This window comes from Pseudoliparis swirei, chromosome 19, assembly GCF_029220125.1.
Source record: "Pseudoliparis swirei isolate HS2019 ecotype Mariana Trench chromosome 19, NWPU_hadal_v1, whole genome shotgun sequence".
NCBI lineage: Eukaryota > Metazoa > Chordata > Actinopteri > Perciformes > Liparidae > Pseudoliparis > Pseudoliparis swirei.
In genome coordinates, this window is record NC_079406.1 from 4,436,734 (window position 1) to 4,457,366 (window position 20,633).

Consider the following 20,633-nt stretch of genomic DNA (forward strand, 5'->3'; position numbering starts at 1 on the left):
GTACGATGGAGCCCACTGCACAGCATATGTACTCATACCGGCAGCAGAGTTTTGGATGAGCTGGCGGTGGGAGAGGGATTATTTATCACTGATGCCAGAGAGCAAGGAGTTATAATAATCTATTACCCTCCTAGTACTGGATGCGTTGACAGAGATATACAGATTTTTTTGGGAAAGAAATGTTGAGCGACTGATTTAATAGGTTTGTCCGAGCTGACGTTCGGATCGAAGAGTTAATTAAATGGGACAGTGAACCAAGAGACTTTGATATTTGGGATCTTGACCTTCGATCAATCTCTCTTCGTCTCATCAGCATTCGGCCGGTTGTTCTGATGGTTGTTTTTCGGGGTCACGTCTGAGGTAGATCGGATTGTCGTCTGCGTAAAAACAGAAACCGACATCACTCTGAAATTGCAGTTTAACTGATGACTTTTACATAACAGTACAAAACAGTACACGCATCTCTTGGGAGTGTTATAGTTGCTATGTAGAATAGAATAGGAACACAGCATAGCGCATTAAAACTGAGCTGAAAAATACAGGAACAAATTTAAATTCTGTATATTTTTTCCTTGTATACATTCAGGGCTTTTTCATTACCGTCTAGGTATAGAAAGTGTTTTCAGTTAGATTGACGTTACATTGGTAATTCTGCAGGTTTACCACATTTGTAATACCGTAAAAATCAGCTCAGGTTTGACTGTAAATGTGAAAGCGGCCGTACATCGTCATGATTTGATTTCAACATCGAGGCGTTACTATAAATCACCGTCAACACCTTTACCAACAGCATACTACATCAAGATGTCTACATATTATAGCGTGGACCTTATGGTGACCTATTAAAGTGCATTATATTTGACAGTCCATATCAGTAAAAAATTCCCAAACTCCTCCAGAGTGCGTAACGGGAACGCTCCGGACGGGAACAGTTGTGGCCTCGCAGTGAAATGTGCCGGCAGCTCGTGTGACATTCCTCACGCTTCCCACCTCGCCAGAGGTTTTCACCTTCAACACCCGGGGTACCGACTAGACCGGGCAAGAGGGCCGCTCATGTGTTCTCGAGTGCCCTGCGAGACGCACTTTCAAAATAAAAGACTCACTCGGTCAAAGCATGTAAAATAAAAATATTTTTCTATTTCCGATCATACATGGGGGGGGGGGGTACATTTTTTGAGATACAGGTAACAGTACATCAAATTAAAGTCAGGCCAACTGCCCTAAAGAGCTCTACGTTGCCCTTCAGGTAGCTAAATTATTTTTAAAAACTTGGAACAGTGACGGAAAATCCAAGTGCATGCTGGCGAAAACTTGTAATTGCGACTGTCTGAAATCCAGATGTTCAAAAATGACTCGTGATGATAACACAGTAGCAAAATATTACATATCAAGAAAGAAAAGACTAACATGGAAAGAGTATTCTTAAGACGTGATTACAGAAACAAAAGGGTATCTATCAAACTGCACCACTTGATAGAGAGACGAGTAACAAACTGACTCCTCTTAGAAGTGAGTCCTTGAGAAGCAAAGGAAGAGCCAGAATGCATCCTGGGGGAGCGGGAGAGGGATCAGTCCATCAGCTTTTATTTGCAGAAACAATATATATGTATGTATGTGAAAGTGAGCCAATCGTCGACTCCTGGGAAAGAGTAGCCGTGGCGTGCCGGGGTCCTGCAGCAGTCCGGTGCTCCGCAGGGTGCCGCCGGGCCGTGAGCGGATCACCCGGGCGCCTCAGAACTGGGTTTTCACGTGGAGACGACGCCCGGCGTACGATGGGACGTCGCGTCCGCGTACTGGGACAAACCGTGGAGAAAAAGGACTCGCGGGAGCTTGTAGACCACGACGTTGTGAGCGGGCTAAAACTTAATATAAAAAAATATCTGTCCCTCGTCTTCTTTCCGAGTTCTTCTGGCTTCGCCGACGCGCCGCATCCATCAGACCGACCTGCAGGGACGGCACGGAGGAAATGTTAAAAACGCTGTTTGTTGAGATATTATGACACCTTTATTAATCCCGAAGGAAATTATTGTGCCAAAGATTGATGAAAGATTACAACAGGAAAACAAGAGCATGACTAAAAATGAATGATAGCAGTAATACTGACACCAGTGCAAAATAGAAAAGCAAGAAGAGTAAGGTAATGATATCGTAAAAAGGTAAATATATACTAAAAAGGCAAATTCAAATAAAATAGAAAAAGTAAAGTCCAACCACATAAGTTTAAAAATAAATAAAAGACGTAATAGCTAGTGCCCAATAGGAACTAAAATAGATGAAGTGATATTGTGCATGACATTGAGTTGTATTGGCGATGATACTGAAAACATAATAAAAAGGGTCTGTTGCTGCTGTAGGAAAACACCGACGCCTCATGTTTGACATTTTGTACGTGGTCAGAAATATGTTCTGCGTGCAGCAGCAACGCCGCGAACAACGCACCTAGTTGCCGTTCGCTTGCGTCGACGCCGTTTCTCCGTGGTTGCTCGCCGCCCTCTGTCTACTGCGATTCTCTCGCTCCTCGTCTTCTTCGTCCCTCTCCTCGTTGCCACTGTGGTTCTTGCAGTACAGTCTTTAACACGCACACAGAGTAGGGCTTTGTAAGTATGATATGATAATGGTAATACACAAGAAACGTAATGAAGTTGGGAAAAAGTCAACCATATATTTTTTAATTGTCTTTTCAAATGTTTTAGGAGGAAGATAACTCTAAACAGAACTTTCTTTACAGGAAAGTATAATCCACATAAACAGTCTCTAAATGTCGTTCATTAGCGCTGATACTACGGTTTTATTCAGGCGTACAAGTTAAACATCTATCATATCATCACATGTGTAAAATACAAGCAGAAATATTTTTTTGAAGCTTAAAAAATATGTTTTCCCTAAAAAAAATCTTGATGTAAAAATAACACGTCATACAATAAACACCGTTAAAATCTGTAAATGTGGTTGTGCAGCTCACTTGTAGATGCCACGCGCCATGTTTTCAATGAACTTGGCTTTGTCCTGCAGGCCACAGTGGAAGTGGTAGGTCTTCACGCACGCCTTGATTTCACACCCGATGGTGGCGCCCAGCTGAGTGCACAGCGTGCAATTCTGGGGAGAAAAAACAACAACACACATTTTATTTTTAAACAAGACGTTTTGTTTTGTTTTGTGTGTGTGATCTTTTTCAATGTTAAAGAACGGTTTAGGAGTCACCATTCTTTTCCCTCTCTTGATTTCCTGGATGACCGTCTTCACGTCAAAGTTTCCAAACTCGGCCCGCGACGTGGTGGTCAGCTGCACCGTGCCCGAAGAAAAGAGCTGCGAGGAATTAGAGAAGTGGCAGGACTGTGAATGCACATGCGCGGTATAAAGGAGCGGTCCCCACTACCCACACACACACACACACAATCTTACCATGCACTTGTAGTGTGCGGCCACTTTTTTGGAGTTGTCGGTGTGAAGCTTCCCCCTCGTCTCGTTCTCTTCCTCGCCAGCGTGACAGAAGCCACAGCGCTGGCCGCCGTCGCCCACGCCGGCCCGGAGAGGTGACCTCTCCCGCTGGAACACACGGACGACAACGCTCGTTAAAAAAAACAAAAAAAACAGAGGCCGCCACACACACGGCCGACAGACCGCCGCAATTCAGCCCGCACACATCGCTCACGTGGGAGGAGCTCTCTTCATCGGCAGCCTGCGAGGACGTGGAGCGCGTGTCTTCCGATTGGCCACGGGATCCGACCTTGGCCCGACCTTTCTCGAACCTTCCTCTTCCTCTGCTTTGTGGGGGCGACGAGTCCGACTCGCAGGCCACGGCTCCTTCTTCACCTGACGACGAACCAGACGGTCGGGATTAGGACAAACTTTTCTCTCCAATGACAGAGAAAAGAACCGGCGAGCGTCTAGAGATGCAACGGCTGTTCACGCTTTACCTTGAATGCCATCCCGAGAGGCGTCCCGATGTTTGCGACAGTAGACGCTATGTTCGGGAGCACAACAAATACGATTTCAATTGAATCCTATGTCTTTTTTGTGCGTTTACCATAGATTTGTGCAGCAGCAAAAGGCAACGTGACTTACAGGTAGATCCCCTGTGAGGGATTCTCTTTGACCTGGGCTTTGTCTTTCAGGGCGCAGTAATAGTGATACGTCCTCTGGCACGTCTTCACGTCACAGCCGATGGTGGCACCCGGCCGGTGGCACGAGGAACACATCTGGAGAGGAATGCAAACAGACTAACACCTTTAGGAGGAAGAAGAAGAAGAAACAGGCCGCGCACAGGCACTTCCACAATCTTTGATATTAACTCAAAACAGCTGACAACTAAAAATAAATTAGGCATGGGAAATTGGATTTTACGACATGGGTCTGAAGAAGATTTACTGACATGCACAGGTGTCTGGAAGGCAATAAGTCAATTTCATGAAATGATGGCATAGGACGGCATATATATGTATTCTAATGATATTTTACTGTCTTTTATTATTTTGTTTTCTCTGCTGCTTTTGTTCTTTTTATACATACATACATGCATACATAAATATTCAACATGACGTTACAATTTAAAAAATCCTGTATATGTAGGCCGTAGTGGACGACAGTAAAAAATAAATATATATGTATATGAATTAACGTAAACATAATACGTAAGAGATATTTGTGTACATAAACACGGCACCTGTAAATAATATATGAGCCACCTTTTACAGAACAGTGTTCATATAATATCTTGGCATGAGCAAGAACCACAATAATAAAGTAACTCAAATATAATGTGTGACAGTGCTATTAAATTAGAGCAATATAAATGCTAATTAAATTAGAAATGCTGCCAATTAGATTAAATTGCATTTCAGTGTCAAAACTCCTTGAAAATTCACATATTTGAAGGACGAAAGAAAAAGACCCAAAAAAAACAAATGTCGTCTTCTGATAGTTTGTCAGATTGAGGAATAAGCCACAATCATGTTGAAATCTAGATCCTGATGGGAAAAGCTGATATTCCCTAATTAAACATGAGAAAAATCCTGAGAGGGATCTGCTGTAGTGTTACCAGCTGGTAAAAATACCTCTTAAAAGCGTGAATAGACGTTCTGTATACATCCATACACACACACTCCCCCAATGTGTATCCACAATTAAGGTACTCAAGTGTATAAAAAACCTGCATGCGTCATCATTATCATTAACTATCATCGGTTCAATAAAGCAGCTCCTGCATATTCTCATATGTGCACAGTGTTTGGATGCGTGGGGCTTTTAACATCTACAAGTCATGCACATTTTAATTGAATTACATTCCACATTAGAAATTCTGCCTTGAGAGTGGCACTCACCAATTTATTCCCCCTCTTGATCTCCTTTTTCACATCCTCAATGGAAAACCCTCCGATGTTTTCGCTGTCTGAGTGAGATGTGACCAGGGCAGAGGAGAAAAGCTGCATGGGACATTTATTAACAGAAAAATGTAAATTGGTTTGTGAAGTGCGATATCTGCATTTTAATTTCCCTCATGACCACCGCTGATGCACCACCTTCCACACTGAGAGATGTCACGTGTTTAATAGCATCCAAACTACTTTCAGTGATGTAATTATCGTTTAAAAAAATGTAAATGGTATGTCAGAGGCCGTCGAGCAGTGTTTCCTCAACCTGGAGGTCAGGATCACCCCCGGGGACAGGAAGAAGACACATCGGGCCTTTCAAGAGGAATTTACAAAAGATAAATCACTTAATCTGCTCGACAAATTTTGCTTTTTGTTTTAAACTGGCTTGATTTATGAAATGCAGACATTCAGTCGGCTTATAAGCAAGTGAGACGACACAAACACAAAAATCGTAAGTGTCTTTTGGGCCGAATTGTTCACGACGCTGCATTAAGTGGTGATGGTTGGAAGTAAGCATGCCGTAGTCTTGTTGGGCTGTCACAGGCTACAAAAGGCTGAGAGCAGTGTGCTCTCCTCACCATGCACTTGTGGTGGGCTGCCACCTTCTGGCTGTCCGACAACTGCAGCTGCCCGCACTCCTTGTCCCGGTTGGTTCTGCAGAAGGCACATTTAAGCAGCCGCGCCGCGGCTCCTTTCTTCTGTGCCGACATGACAAAAGGCTTTTTGTTTTTGTCTGACCAAGTCTCTGATGAAAGAAAAAAAGAAAAAGAAGACGTGTTAAAGTGAGAACGACAAAGACAGCAGGCAGATCCTTTTTCATAGAGATCATCAAAGTGGTCGCAAAGAATTTTTTAAAATGCACAAAGTAACACTGCCGGGCCGTGTCCTCTGTAATTTCAGGATTACAGCTTTAATGCACTCGTCATACATCTTGCTCATATTCGCGGCTCGCATCCGATTCAAACTGGACACCATCAGACTTTTGACATTAATACAGTACATCTGCAATGTCCAGTCATCGGTAGGAAAAAAGGAATGATGAGGTAACAGTAGGAGACATGATGACAGAGTTTGAGTCGTTCAATCAGTTATTAACGTGTTCATAACCAGGGATTAACATTTGTGTAGCATTAATTATTCAAGAGTTACCTGTACTCTGGAAAATGAAACTCTTTCGCCAACTCAATGAAAGTATTTTAAAATAAAAACACCCTCCGGTCGGGAGAGATTATAGCTACTGAGTAACTCAAAGTAGAGCAATGAAAGTCACCAAAGAAAGGTCTTGTCCTACGAACACGATGTCCAGCAAAGCCTCGGATGGATCACACACCTTGTGAGGGGGCCACCACACGGATTACAGGACTACAGATTGACACTTTGTCCACTTCCGACCCCAGTTCATCATGGTCCACTGGGCCATGAAGAGGTTCTGTTGGCCTGTGGTGGGACTACTAAAATCCACCGAGTTGGTGGTGAAAAAAAAACGCTGACCAACATCAGAATTTAGTGAGATCCTGTGTATGTTTCAGCGATAGTCACCCCAGGTATATAAATCAGACATTATATAGGCTCAGGGACAGCAGAGACAAAATAGTTTACCTCAGACAAAGGGGCATCTTCAAATTACTGGCAACCCCCATGATTGTTTTTTCTGCAAATGATGCAACATGTTTTCTATTTTTTTGCATGCAGTCTGCTCCAATAGTCGAGTTACGTCTCGTCTGCCTCAAATTAAAATCATCCCATTCTCTAAAGAAATCGGAATCAGTGGAAAAATGCACTATTTGACTGTAATGCCTGTTGTTATAAGCAGACAGGACACACACACACACATCACCTGGACGATTTGAATATTGCATCATTTCAGCTGCATTTTCTTTATTAATCCTTTGTATGTGTATGTTAAACAAACATGTTTTTTTCTTAACGATGCAAGATCGGTTGCAAATCCATCCCCGTGTTGTTTAACGCAGGCGAGGAGATCAAATCTCCCGAATGTGTGCCGTCACTTGCAGAGAGTCTGCTCGATGATGCGCTGCAGCCGCCACAGATGTATTAAACATGAGGGGTAAAAAAAAGAGACATGCATGTCATGCTTAATAGTCCACAAACTAAAGTGGGTGTTTCTTTTTTCTTCTTCTGTTAAATCACAATAGCAGTGTGCTGCGACGCCTTCGATAGAGCCATTACAGCCTCCAGCGCAAGGCCGGGATTTCACTGCGGCGACGGCGGCTTCATCCGCGGAGCGAACGCGCAATCCTGTCCGTGTAAATAGCAGCAAATGTCCGCTATTTCTACATCTGTGCTCCGCAGAAAAAGACCCCGGAACACAAATCGACCACGTCCCCGTCGTTGGTCGATTTGTGACATCAGCGAATGTGAGAAAAAAAAGTGCACAAAAAAAATGTTCCTGCAAAGTTTTGAATCGAAGGGGGTGTGTGTGCGTGTTTCTTCCCCCGGCGAACTAACTCGGCTGTAAGTGAAAACTAATTTCAAACAATCTCAACGCCCCGAAAAAATCTCCCCCCTAAAGGCCTCTTCAATAAAAGCTCTGTGGAAGGAACATATGACTCTTCGACATCATGTTCGCCCCCCGCAACACGAAAAAAACCGGCCAATATAGCCCTTTAAATGTGGGGAAATGGTCCTGACGGGGCGCGGGTCTTCGCAAACCGTTTCGAAGTAAAGAGCGCCATACGCGATGTGTCCCTGCGAACCGAGAGCCCCGCTCGGCTTGCGGCCCGAGACGACAATAGGCCACACAACGCCGCGGCGGTCTCCCCGCCGCCGGGGCACAGCTCACATCTTACCTGCTCACGCTATCGTACGGCGCGGAGACGTTGGGGGGGAAGATGGGAAAGTGTTGCGGGCAGTGGCTGTGGTTCTTTCCGTCCTTCAGAAGTGATCATGGGCTTTTTTCACACTAGCATCAAGCTAGCTACAGCGCTCGAGACACTGCGACTTCCGGGCGAGGGTTTCAAAATAAAAGACCCCGTTCGGCGATCGGGCGTACGTCGCAATGTCTCAATCGCGAAAAAAAGACGCAGGAGGGTCCGAGTGTGAGGGAGACGAAAGGTGCTTTACACACACACCTCATGGAAATGGCTTTATTTTTTATGTAGTGTTATCCAGGCTGGCCATGGTGGATGTGGGTTTAAAAGAGATTCGAAAAACACTTGTGTTTTGTCAGATTTTAATTTTTTTTGTTTAAGAGTTCATTTCAGGGCTACACACTGTAAATTGTGGGAGCTTGCTTTCCCTGTTATACCTAATCTCAAGGTCCTTATTTATTATGTGCTCATTTATTGCACATTCCTATTCATTAAAATAATTTAGAAACATGTATGTAGTATGCTGTCTCTGTTATCTCTACTTGATTGTTTGTGCACGATCCAGAGAGGGTGTTGTGGTCATTAAGGGCCAATCTGCCCAAAAGCAAAGTGTTGGCCCTTGACAGGTTAAATCCGGTCATGGGCTGAACAGGTGACAGCATGAATATGGACATTGCCGTACCAGAAAGGATAATACATGTTATACTATGGTAGTTAGTATATAGATTAATAAGCAAAGGACATTAGATTGATCCCTGTAGAAAACCCTGGAGCCATTGGCAGCACAAGTTTGTACTCTACCACACAAATATTATTTGAACCCGATGATCAATCAAAACCAAAAAAGAAACAGCTTATTTCACAATTTTGATCAATGGTACCGAAGGCCTCAGGCAGATGTTTTACTTGGCAATTTTACTTGACATTGCATTGCATGACTAACTCTAAACCGACAGCTCTAAGTGAAGAATGTATATAAATGCCAAATGATTACCACACATCTAAATATGCTAGAGTGATGTACCTCATAAGGAAAATGATTACTAATGGTCCTAATGTTCATAGGTATAAAGATACCCCTTAAACAAGTGGCAAAGAACTTAAACAAGTCGTGAATAAACTCAATAGACACGTTGAATTCCGTACAACACAAATATGCTGCAGTGATGAACCTCGCAAGGAAAATTGCGACTAATAAACATAATGCTAGTAGGTATAACGATACCACTTAAACAAGTGGCAATGAACTTAAACAAGTCGTGAATAAACTCAATAGACACGTTGAATTCCGTACAACACATCTAAATATGCTGGAGTGATGAACCTCGCAAGGAAAATTGCTACTAATAAACATAATGTTCATAGGTATAAAGATACCACTTAAACAAGTGGCAATGAACTTAAACAAGTCGTGAATAAATTCAATAGACACGTTGAATTCCGTACAACACATAGGCCTATACATATGCTGGAGTGATGAACCTCGTAAGGAAAATTGCTACTAATAAACATAATGCTCATAGGTATAACGATACCACTTAAACAAGTGGCAATGAACTTAAACAAGTCGTGAATAAACTCAATAGACACGTTGAATTCCGTTCTAAAAAGCTTAAAACGTTCAGAAAACATTTTCTGGCCTTATCGTTTCTCGAGAATGTAGGAGCACTCGGTTACCGTTACAGGGCAGCCCGGCTGGAGGGGCTTCCCGTGTGTTATTTTAACTCTCCACCCGCGGGGAAATTTGCGAGCACCGAAACACGCGCACCTAAACCGCGGAGGGAGTTCCCACGACTCGGCTTCGGTTCATTGTGATTGGCCAGCGGCCGTGGCAGTCATTTTGTAAAGCAAAACATACCCGCCCAGTGTCCCCGGGAGAAGGAGAGGACGAGAGTTTCACCAGAAGAAGAACAGGGAAGTGAAGTTGTCAGACGGGCCAGCCGAGCAACTCTCCCAGTGCGAGACAGCGAGCAAGTTCGGTGACAGACGGTCACGAGTAGAGAGAGCTTCGTAGGAACGAGCCCCGCTATGAAGGTCGTCCCTTTGAGCAACTTGTAGCTACAGTTGGAGAACGTCACGCGGCTCCGGACGACGACGCAGACGTTTCAAAGTCACATCGTTACGGAGGGGAAAGAAAGTGGCGGACAACTAGCCCGATTAGCTAACCGTTTAGCCACCAGAGCCTCCTTCAGCTTCGCAACCACCGTTTCCCTTCTCGGTGAGTCGTGACAGCGTCACCTGAGTATTTCAGCGGCGAGTGGCGTGTGTTTTCCGGGGTGACGTCTCTCGCTACCGCCGATACTGACCGACCGACGTTGTTTTTTCTTGTTTTCGTTGCTACCGCTAACTAGGTCACAAAGCTAGCTCAACTTTGCGGCTGAACATTTTTTGCTCCAACGTTGACATTGTTAGCGTCTCTCGGATCTCCGTTACATCCTCGTTCCCGGGGTAGACAGTTCGCGTTTTATTCGGCCTGAGCTAATGCTAACTTTTGCGAAAGTAATAACCGAGGTATCGTCAAAATAACGTATCGTAAAAAGTGTTACTTTTCGCTGTAACCTCCCCGCATTATCTTTGAAAACTAAAGTACGGTTAGCGGTGTTAGCTAGCTGCGCGTGCTGTCATGGTCTTTAACAGACAGTTTAACTTTAGACTAACTAACTTAGCCTAACTAACGCTAACCCCGAGTTTCGTTGCTTCCTTCAGATGAGAGCTATTCAGCCATGTCCTGATGCAAAGAGGTACAGGAAGTTGAATTGCATTGCATGTCATCCTGACTTGATCCAGTGTTTTATTTCACCCACAGATTTAGGGCTCGGATTTACCTGTCTCCAGTCATGCCTTTTCCTTTTGGGAAGTCTCAGAAGAGCCCGGCTGACATCGTCAGGAGTTTGAAGGAGAATGTGGCCTACATGGAAAAGATGGACTCTGGAGACAGCAAAAAGTGTGAAAAGGTCAGTCGACTGTCTCGCACTTGATTTTTGTTTGTCTCTTATTTTCATCCCCATCTAACAGGAGCGGTTGTGAACTCTTTTCCATAATTCAGGTTGCAGAGGAGGTGTCCAAAAACCTGGCCTCCCTGAAGGAGGTACTTAGCGGCACAGGTGACAAGGAGCCTCAAACGGAAGCGGTGGCTCAGCTCGCACAGGAGCTGTACAACACCAACCTCCTCATTGCTCTCATTGCAAACCTGCAGAGGATTGATTTTGAGGTGGGCAAAAAAATGCTTTTTATTTCCCGCAGTGACTTCATTTGTGTATAAAGTATTGATCCTGTAGTGTGTCGACACCTAATGAACAGGGACGTGTTCGTGATTTGAACGTCGATGCCCAAAGTAAAGGAACAAAAGTCTCTGCGTATCATCAGCCAGTCAGCCGTTTGCCACTATGCTTTTTTTTTTTTTTTTATGCAGGGGAAGAAGGATGTGGTTCATTTGTTCAGCAATATTGTGAGACGTCAGATTGGCAGCCGTACACCCACGGTGGAATACATCTCCACACAACAACAGATCCTCTTCATGCTGCTGAAAGGGTGAGTTCAGGATCTCAGTGTTTGATCTGACCGCTTTATATGCACAATTAAATCTACTAAAGGCAAGTCCTACCTGAATTACTCTTAAGCTTCAATTTAGTTTAAGGCGTTTTTTAATCCGTTTTCTTTCCCGTCACTTTACCTAAACCTGCCTCGTGATTTTCCACATTGCGCATTATGTGTTTCAACAACTCCCTGTGGAACGAGCGTGAACTTGTTGCGTTCACCTGTGGGTAACGCATGTTGATGAAGCGCGATAGCAGTGCTGGTTTTACAGAAAACAAAACAGAAAATAAGACAGAAGTGCATGTATGCTTATCAGAACAAATCAAAATTTGAATGCCTCAATATCTGTTTAAAAAGCAGTGGTTCTCAAACAGTTTGGTGCATGTCAAATATTTTTTGAAATAACTTTTGTGACTCCTCCATCTGCTTTTTCAAATAGTAGAATAAAGAAAGAAGACAGATTGCTCCATCAGACAAAAACAAATAAAATTGTGCAATCACTTTGTTCGAACATTGCAAACAAGTTTTATCTGTGCAAAAGACGACTAATATTTTTGCAAAAATAGCTCATTGTGGCTTCGATTCGCCTGAATATCTTTTCAAGTGCAACCTGTGAAAAAAACTAAACAAAACAAGTTCAACTATTGAACAATAAAGAGTTTTACACTGCATATCATTTAAAAACAACAATAACGTCCACAACATGTGCAAAACTAAATCAGTCAGATTTGTGTGAGACGTCACGTTTTCATCAGTATTAGTGGCTGCAATCAGCTTTCCACTACAAATCTTTTAAAAACCGTGTTGCCGACTTGATACAGCGCCTCTCAATTCCTGCTCAATGTTGAGCTTACGTCTGTGTTTTGTTTTGAGAGACAACAGAAAAAAAGCCGATCTCATGCGGGTCGTAGGATGGGGCAAGTCGCCAAGAATCTTGGCCGTCGCGCAAGCATAACGTAAACATTTACACGAAAGTACAGGCATTACTTAACATAGTTATGTCATCGTGTCCTTTGAACTTCTGTAACATGTTCTCAATAAAGTTCTGTAGTTTTCCTGTAACACCACCACACTTTGAAAAATACTGGTTTAAAGTGTTTATGACACATTTTCCTCAAAGATACTTCAATTTGTTGCTGTTTTTCTTTGTTACCTCTACAGTGTTTGTTTTATACCTGAGCTATATTCAATTCTGATGAGGTAAATGCCTTGACCTTGTTTAAACCTCTGCAGATATGAGAGTCCAGAAGTGGCTCTGAACTGTGGGATGATGCTGAGGGAGTGCCTGCGTCACGAGCCTCTGGCACGGACGGTGCTCTTCTCTGAGGACTTCTACCGCTTCTTCGGTTATGTGGAGCTTTCGACCTTTGACATCGCCTCAGACGCCTTCGCCTCATTCAAGGTACAGTGCGTTTTTTTTTCCTTCTTCAGGATCCTCATACCAGCAGCTTGTCTCTAACACTTTGGTCTCTTCTGTCTCAGGATCTCCTCACAAGACACAAGATTATGTGTGCGGATTTCCTGGAGAACAATTATGACAGGGTGAGCCTCCTGGCTGTGTTCTAATCTTCAATCAAACAAAGGCTTACGCTGTGTCTATTTAATAAACGTGCAACATGTCGGTCAGGTGTTTACAGAATACGAGAAGCTCCTGCATTCTGATAACTACGTCACCAAGCGGCAGTCTTTGAAGGTAAGAAGCTCCATCTGATCCAAATCAGCTTTTAGATTCAACTGTTACTGTTTCATACAAATACAACATGTTGTAATTACACATCGTTTTTCAGCTCCTCGGGGAACTTCTGCTGGATAGACACAACTTCACCGTCATGACAAAATACATCAGCCGGGCGGAGAACTTGAAGCTGATGATGAACTTGCTGCGAGACAACAGCCGAAACATCCAGTTTGAAGCATTCCATGTGTTCAAGGTGGGCTCATGAAACGCGTATCGTCAGTGCATCTATATTTTGTTTTGGATCGTTAAATATTGAAAGCTCTGTTGGAGGCTAGAGGATCTCTTCTCATCTCTGTACCTTTTTTATTTTTTATATATATAAAGGTATTCGTTGCAAACCCCAACAAGACTCAGCCCGTGCTGGACATCCTGCTGAAGAACCAGGCCAAACTCGTGGAGTTCCTGGGCCACTTCCAGACCGACCGATCGGAGGATGAGCAGTTCTGCGACGAGAAGAACTATCTGATCAAGCAGATCCGGGACCTGAAGAGGCCCGCGGCACCGGAGGAAGCTTAAAGGCGGCAGCGGTCGACTGCTCCCCGTCAGGTGGTAGACGTACAGGTGGTGGCTGGAGCTCCAGAAGGCTAAGAGAGTCTAAAAGACACGCTTCATTAAAATGTAATATTAACCACAAAATATAGGAAAAAATGCAAAGATTACTTCCTTCACTTTCTTTTCTTTTTTTTCTTTTTCTTTTTTAGCATGGATGTGGAGGTGATTTCCATCCAGCAACTTGAGTGGGCCAAGAACTGTTATTTAAACCATAGTGCTTCTTCTTTGGTGATGATGAAATGTATTTTAGTCTGTTCCTGTAATGTTGGACCTTAAACTGTTACCTTTCCACATACATTGTTGCTGCCAGACTGGAGAATGACAAAAAGCCCCCCCCACACCCCACCACACTCCCCCTCACAGCCAACCTGCATTCTTGAAAGTCTTTCTCACAGATGTGTCTATATTTTAGAAATAGAGAAGCTGCGGAGAAGCATATACACATGCATTATTTTTCTAATGTATCTTCCTGGTAAACAGTTTAGGACGTACGATAACCCTTCGCTCTGAACATTTAGTCTAAGTAATGGCATAGGTTTGGTTTACTGCCTTATTGTAAAGCTGTTGTGTTGTACAGGGACTCGATAGATCCCCAGAAATACTGCTTTGGCAGAGACGCGTGGATCATGTAGTCCAGGTCATCGCTTTGTGATCTTCGGTGATTAATGTGTAGGCGGTAGAACTTTCGGTTGCGTTGGGTGAGATTACGGAGGTCACAAATGATCCTGCAGTCCTCACCGATGCATTAGCTGGCACAGGAAGGGGAACTCAAAACTATAGAGGAATCAATTAATTAAGCTGTGATAAAAAAAATAAAAAGTTTTTAAAACAGTGTTTAGGCCGCGCTCAGCGAGGCTTGCGTGACTGAAATAGAAGCAAGGCATCAGATAACGCCGCAGGGTACCGGCCCGTCCGTTCGCCCGCTAACACGGGACGGCCAGGATCCACCGATTGATCTCATTCTCGCGCAGTGAGCACAGACGGGACCCGTTCATCCGAAACGATGAACGAGGCATTTCTCCACAACGCTAGAGGTGATATTGCCGTTCACGCGGAGGTGTTGCCCATGACGATGCATCAAAAAGCATGCTGCACTGTAAATCTATTCTGGCGTCGTTTAAAATAAGCGGACATGCCGAAGACTCTTCATACTAATGTATAAAGAAGTTCCCTCATTTGGTTTTCATTCGACACGAATTGAACATCTAACGTTTGAGAATTGGGCGGATGGTAAAGGACGTGAGACGAATTAGATCCTCTTGATCTCACGTCAACAATAACTCACCCATGCAGTTGTTTACTCTTAACAACAAAGAATACAAAGCATCCATTGATCTGATTTTACAATAATACATTTTAATATATTACGCAGTCACATGCCGTTTGATGCATCAGAGCACGTCCTATGGCTAAATTACCAACATGCACCTTTTGTTTAACGATACTTTAGTTTTGGCTGACGAGCACTGAATTCATCGCGTTCCTCACGCGCACCGTCGATTGGTTCCGTTTATAAAATAAAAAAAATACTCCTTACTTCTGCCATTGTCACTGAAATGGCATTTTAGGGATTTCAAGATATTCGTTGTCTGAGCGCACAGACTATAGTGTATGTATATACCTCATGGGATTTGGGTTTTTGCAAATGCTGTGTTCTCTTTCCTCACTCGCCGAGATATATTTTATTTGACTGTTTAAGATACACAGCCGTGGTTTGGATGCATGCCTGAACTTGACGTATATGTTCAAACTTGAACGGGGACTACGATCTGGTTTTCACAATGGAAAACTAGATTTTTTAAACTGAACTATTTCGTCGGGTGTTGCCACACAAACGTTAATTCATAATGAATAGCAGTGTGCTTACCTTGTACTGAATGTTGCCTTATTTAAAGACATTTAACGGATCGTAATGATCTTGTGAAATTCCACAACTTGTTTTATTTTAGACCAAAGTCCATATGAAAAAGGATAAAGATGTACATTTCAAGTCCCGAATGTATTGCCAGTTCATTTCTCAGCGCCACGTGTAGCGCCGTCGCCGACCGCATTAAACTCGAAGGTGATCCCGAGAGTGTAAATATATATTTTAACAGACTACGCTCAGTTGTGGCTATTGGCTTTTTTATTATCATCACCGTTTGGTACACTGCACCAAATAGTCACAAGATTATCATCAGGCCTTTACGGATCAATACATTTATTTGTGGATTCCGCTGGTAATGTGGTACATTATGCACAAATAGACAAGTCCTACACACAGTGCACTGTCATGGCACCAGTTTATGAGAGAAAGTTTGTCTGAAAGTGTGTTTGAGTTTCTTAAAAAAAGAAGACGAAGAAGATCCTGTCCGTGATCAACTCCCTTCTGATTATTTATTGGCAAAGCCAGTTTTTTTTTAAACTACATCAATGCCCAATTAGACTTTCCCCATTTACAGAGTAATTATTAATATATATACATGAGCACAAACAAACTTGCAGCTTGCTGAAAAACCGTTGCATAAAAAAAAAGGTGTAATAATATCCAAGATTATCCGCGTTGTGTAAAAGAAAATAAAGTTAATTTTGAATAATCCTCCAGAATATGATTTTAAATTGAGCCCAGTCATGACGTGCTGTTCACAGTGGTCCCAACAGGGGGCGCTGTTGGCACCAATTGGTCCAATTGTACTAGCTGCACCAACAAAGCATTTCATGTTTCTATAACCCTACCTCTAATTATGAGTTTATAAATCACTGGCGATATAATGTAGACGTCAACACAAATTCCTTAAGGTCAGTACTTTATATTTCATGATTTAGAGTTATCTGTTTAAATATTTGTTTTGCTTTACTTTTTTTACTCTGTTGCCTTCTCCCTTTTTATTTCCCCCCCCCCCCCCCTTTACCGTTTCTCTTTCCACGCTCTGGATATTGTTTTTCTTTATTTACCATGGGAGCAAATAATGTGTACATAACTTTATAAAGGATACAAGTGTGAAAGCATTCATGAAAAATAAAAAACTTTATGGCAAATTCATTGTGTGTGAGTCTTCGACAGTTAAAGCTTAAAGGCCCAAAACACATCCGGGTCCACACACACAGGTGTTTTCACTTCATCTGATTCGGGCCTCTTCTCACTACTATGTGGGCGTGTCCAGTGTGTGTCTGGCAGGGCAACGGATTCTAATTGGTGCTTGTAGTGCGATCAACTCAGCCTGTAATTAGCTTGTTCTGCCCAAGGCGGGTCCAATCAGACAATTGAAAACACCTGTGTTGGTGTGTCGGCTTATTTTAAGAGACCTGAAGGGATTCTGTGTGTATATATATAATATATTATATATATATAGATATAGTGTGTATATATATATACACACACATATGTATATATATACACACACATATGTGTATATATATACACATATATGTGTATATATATACACATATATGTATATGTTAAAGAAGTTGTGTTTTAGTGATCTTCAAGATCACCTATTCAGTTTGTAGTGAGATTATAATAGTCAGTTAGTTACAGATAAATTAATTCCCCTGCTGCAGGTTTCTTAGACACGAGAAGTCAGAAGTCTTGAGGAGATGCCTCCACTGATCTATGAGCAGTTCCACTCTCTGAAACATGTGTCCTGGATGTCCTCTCAAAAGTTTTCACTGTGATGATGAAAGATATTCAAACTGTTTTGGTACGTCTATGGCCCAGCTGGTGTTTATTTGTTTACTCTATACTAATATGTGCAGGAAAAAAACTAATTCAGAGAAGTTTTCAGTTTTTCTAAAAGTGAATATTGTTGAGCGTGGAAGGTGATTCTGTAACGACAGTCTTCCCTTAATTAACACTTTTGGGTTAGTTGGACAAAATAAATGTTACACTCTGGGGAATTATTATATTTCATAGATTTAAATGATGAATCAAGTACTAGCCTGTTGTTTTTCTGCAAAATATTGACAATTCATAACAATCTAAGTCGCTCGATGTGTATTTTTTATTTCTGCCGGATAGAAAACCTTCTAGACTCTCATGTTACGCGATCTACGACATTGACAATGTTTGTCAGGATGTTTGTTGAGCTTGTTTACATTGAGACGTATAGCTTTTATCAATAAGTGAGTCACCGCTCACGTCTTATATGCAGAGTGTATTCATGCATGCAAATTAATATTGGCTAAAAATAACCCCTCCCAGTTCAAAACACTGGGACGCATTCCACCCGACCAGGAGGGCTCCACCATGAGGCCTGCTCAATAGGCTGCCACCCCATTGTCTGCGTGGTCAACTATAATGCCTGTGAACTTACTCAAACCAAAAAAGAAAACGCACATCATTCCTCCGCCCAGACCAATACCTTTTTATTCTAATGCAACATCTAAAATATCGCATGCAAAAATCTTCATGGCATGGATTACAACCCTTAAAGGGTTCTGCAAATAAGATCAACAGCTTCCTGACAAAAACACTCCAAGTGAACCAGAGAGACACTTGGGGGGGGGAATTAAAAAAGAAATGGGCAGCTGCAGTTTATTTTTCTTTGTGAGAGAGAGAGAGCGAGAGAGAGAGAGAGAGAGAATAGGAAAGTAGGTTAAAGTTCATTGAGGAAGAAGGCAAGTGAGGCAACTCTGCGTCCATGTTCCCACAGTGGAGGAAGTGCCACCATGCCTTTTGGAAAGCCTTTGCAAAATGCTTTAAATCTCTACTGTTGCAACAACAACAACAACAACAGACATTATTACTGAGTGCTATCTGTGTGCACGTGAGGCGGTGGGCTGGTGGAGTGACGTGCCCCTGCAGACGGGGTGGGGGCAGGGCAGGTTTTTACAGGGGTTACGGGGTCACGAGCCTCCTGGGCTCCTTTTGACCAGTAACGCGCCGAATGGATGAAAGAGAGAGAGAGAGAAGCGGGTTCATGCACAAACTTTCCAGCGACCATGTGCAGGGAAAAAGTTCTCCCGGGAAGAGGAAGAGGAAGAGGAGGAGGAAAGCTGCGCGAGGGAAGAAAAAAGTCTATATTTTTAAATCACCCCCCCCCCCCTCCCAAAAAAACGAAGGGAAGCGTGTTTGCGAGAGGATTTTTCTTCTTCTTCTTCTTCTTCTTCTTCTTCTTCTTCTAAGGACGACATCCGGCTCGAGAGCGTCGCCCGCGTGCCTCTCCCCACCCCCACAAAGAGAAAAACAACACGAAAAGATGCTCTCACAATTTCATGCATGACAGAAGTTTTTGTTGGGCGCAAAGAGGGCTGCGCACGGTACAACATCTGCGTGGCGCAAGGTACGTGCGTGGGCGCAATATTGGGAGATTTCTGCAGGATACGGTCACTCGGTAGAATAAAGCTCCAGGCAATGCAAAGGTAGGCTGTCAGGAGTGGGTTTGTCTTTTCTTTAATCCAACACAGAATAACGCACGTGGTCTTGTGCTTTCGTTTCCAAAAAAGTTTGAATCATCTGAAGTTTTATTTGTGCCGATTTCTCTAGATTTGTTAAAGTAAAGAATGCAAATATCGTGTGCTAATATGTATATCATGCTTGTTTTCATTTTTATAATCCGCATGTGTTCACATTGAATGTGCATGTGTTCTCCGGGAGTCTTAATAACTTTTAGTTAACTAAAAGTCGGTTCCGCTCGAGTCTTTTGTTATGGCGTCGGCACGTTGCGCTCATCCGGGATTTATTTTTTAATAATCCGCAAAGTGTTACAAATCCATCCCGCCTGCCGCTCGCCAGCTGCGTTTTTTGTCGTCGTAGTAGTTACGTCACCGAATAAACGCGGATGTGATTTGGAGATCGTTGTTTAATTGAGCCGACACGCTCATCGTGGCGTCGCCAGCCGCTTGTTGGCGCCACTTTGTTGAAGCTGCACGCGCTCGGACAACACGAGCTCATCGTAGAGCTCTGTTGCATCCCATAATCTGCAGCGTGAGAGAATAAGAGCTCTTATGGATGTATGGTGGGGAGTTATCAGCTATATTTTAACTTGTTCATCTTTTTCCATCTTTTGAAGATGCGTGTGTGTGCGCGTGCGCTCTGGCCGTGTGCATGCTACAAAAGAATGCACTGAAGAGGTTAAAGGGTGTTCTGGAAAGTTATGTTTTCCAACAATGTTTCAAGGTCTTTTTAAACTGGGATGTATGTCTTAATGCTGGAATGTAAACTGAATGCATTTACTTAAAAAGTATAATGTCTGAGTGCTTTTTCATGACCTATATTTAAGTTTGAGGTTGCTTTTCAGAGAGAATGTGGAATATGTCAAATATCCCTCATATATTGATGCTTATTATCAAGGGTTATTTATCAGATTAAGACTATTAAACTAAATAAACATCTTTATATTAGGGAATTGTATTTTTTGTATTAATATCTGACGTTTTCAATGATGTGTCTATATTAAAGTCTCAAATCCTCTAAACCAGATTTCTATTTTGGAAATTATTCCGCCTTTCCAAAGTTGTATTTTATTGTGGGACTTTTGTAATGCTTGAAGATTTGTGTGTAGAAGGAAAGCCTCCCCGCCTGTACGTGTTTTTAATTCAGTTAACCGCCTCAAACGGCTGCAGCCCTGCAGAGAAAGTATGAATTCTCCTCTTATTGAGTTGTGGGATCGGTTTCAATATTTG

General features: G+C 42.8%; 2 protein-coding genes across 3 annotated transcripts; one reads left to right on the forward strand and one right to left on the reverse strand.

The window, feature by feature from the left end:
• Positions 1-1,112: 1,112 nt before the first annotated feature.
• On the reverse strand, positions 1,113-8,331 carry phf6 (PHD finger protein 6). 2 transcript variants are annotated; one of them, XM_056439969.1, is made up of 11 exons: positions 8,183-8,331; positions 5,951-6,117; positions 5,322-5,423; positions 4,066-4,199; positions 3,918-3,964; positions 3,653-3,813; positions 3,403-3,546; positions 3,202-3,306; positions 2,963-3,096; positions 2,440-2,569; positions 1,113-1,944 (listed from the first exon to the last, which is right to left on the reverse strand). In XM_056439969.1, the coding sequence occupies exons 2-10, from the start codon at positions 6,080-6,082 to the stop codon at positions 2,440-2,442; spliced, it is 1,089 nt and encodes a 362-aa protein (XP_056295944.1). In that variant the 5' UTR covers positions 6,083-6,117; positions 8,183-8,331; the 3' UTR covers positions 1,113-1,944. The 2 variants fall into 2 exon arrangements, with proteins under 2 accessions (XP_056295944.1, XP_056295943.1); XM_056439968.1 differs by having other exon boundaries at positions 2,963-3,306.
• A 1,777-nt stretch (positions 8,332-10,108) lies between these two features.
• cab39l1 (calcium binding protein 39, like 1) lies at positions 10,109-17,052 on the forward strand. The gene is made up of 9 exons (XM_056439924.1): positions 10,109-10,421; positions 11,010-11,157; positions 11,250-11,414; positions 11,616-11,734; positions 12,974-13,142; positions 13,223-13,282; positions 13,368-13,433; positions 13,528-13,671; positions 13,803-17,052. Exons 2-9 carry the CDS (start codon positions 11,041-11,043, stop codon positions 13,992-13,994), a joined length of 1,032 nt encoding a protein of 343 aa, XP_056295899.1. The 5' UTR covers positions 10,109-10,421; positions 11,010-11,040; the 3' UTR covers positions 13,995-17,052.
• Positions 17,053-20,633: the final 3,581 nt, after the last annotated feature.

Coding starts and splice junctions, on each gene's coding strand:
- phf6 (XM_056439968.1), bottom strand. CDS start 6,082: ATGTCGGCACAGAAGAAAGGAGCCGCGGCGCGGCTGCTTAAATGTGCC. Junction 4,200..5,321: donor TCAAGAGGGGGAATAAATTG/GTGAGTGCCACT, acceptor ATTCCTCTCCAG/ATGTGTTCCTCGTGCCACCG. Junction 3,965..4,065: donor CCCTCACAGGGGATCTACCT/GTAAGTCACGTT, acceptor TCCCGAACATAG/CGTCTACTGTCGCAAACATC.
- cab39l1 (XM_056439924.1), top strand. CDS start 11,041: ATGCCTTTTCCTTTTGGGAAGTCTCAGAAGAGCCCGGCTGACATCGTC. Junction 11,415..11,615: donor TGCAGAGGATTGATTTTGAG/GTGGGCAAAAAA, acceptor TTTTTTATGCAG/GGGAAGAAGGATGTGGTTCA. Junction 13,283..13,367: donor TGGAGAACAATTATGACAGG/GTGAGCCTCCTG, acceptor CATGTCGGTCAG/GTGTTTACAGAATACGAGAA.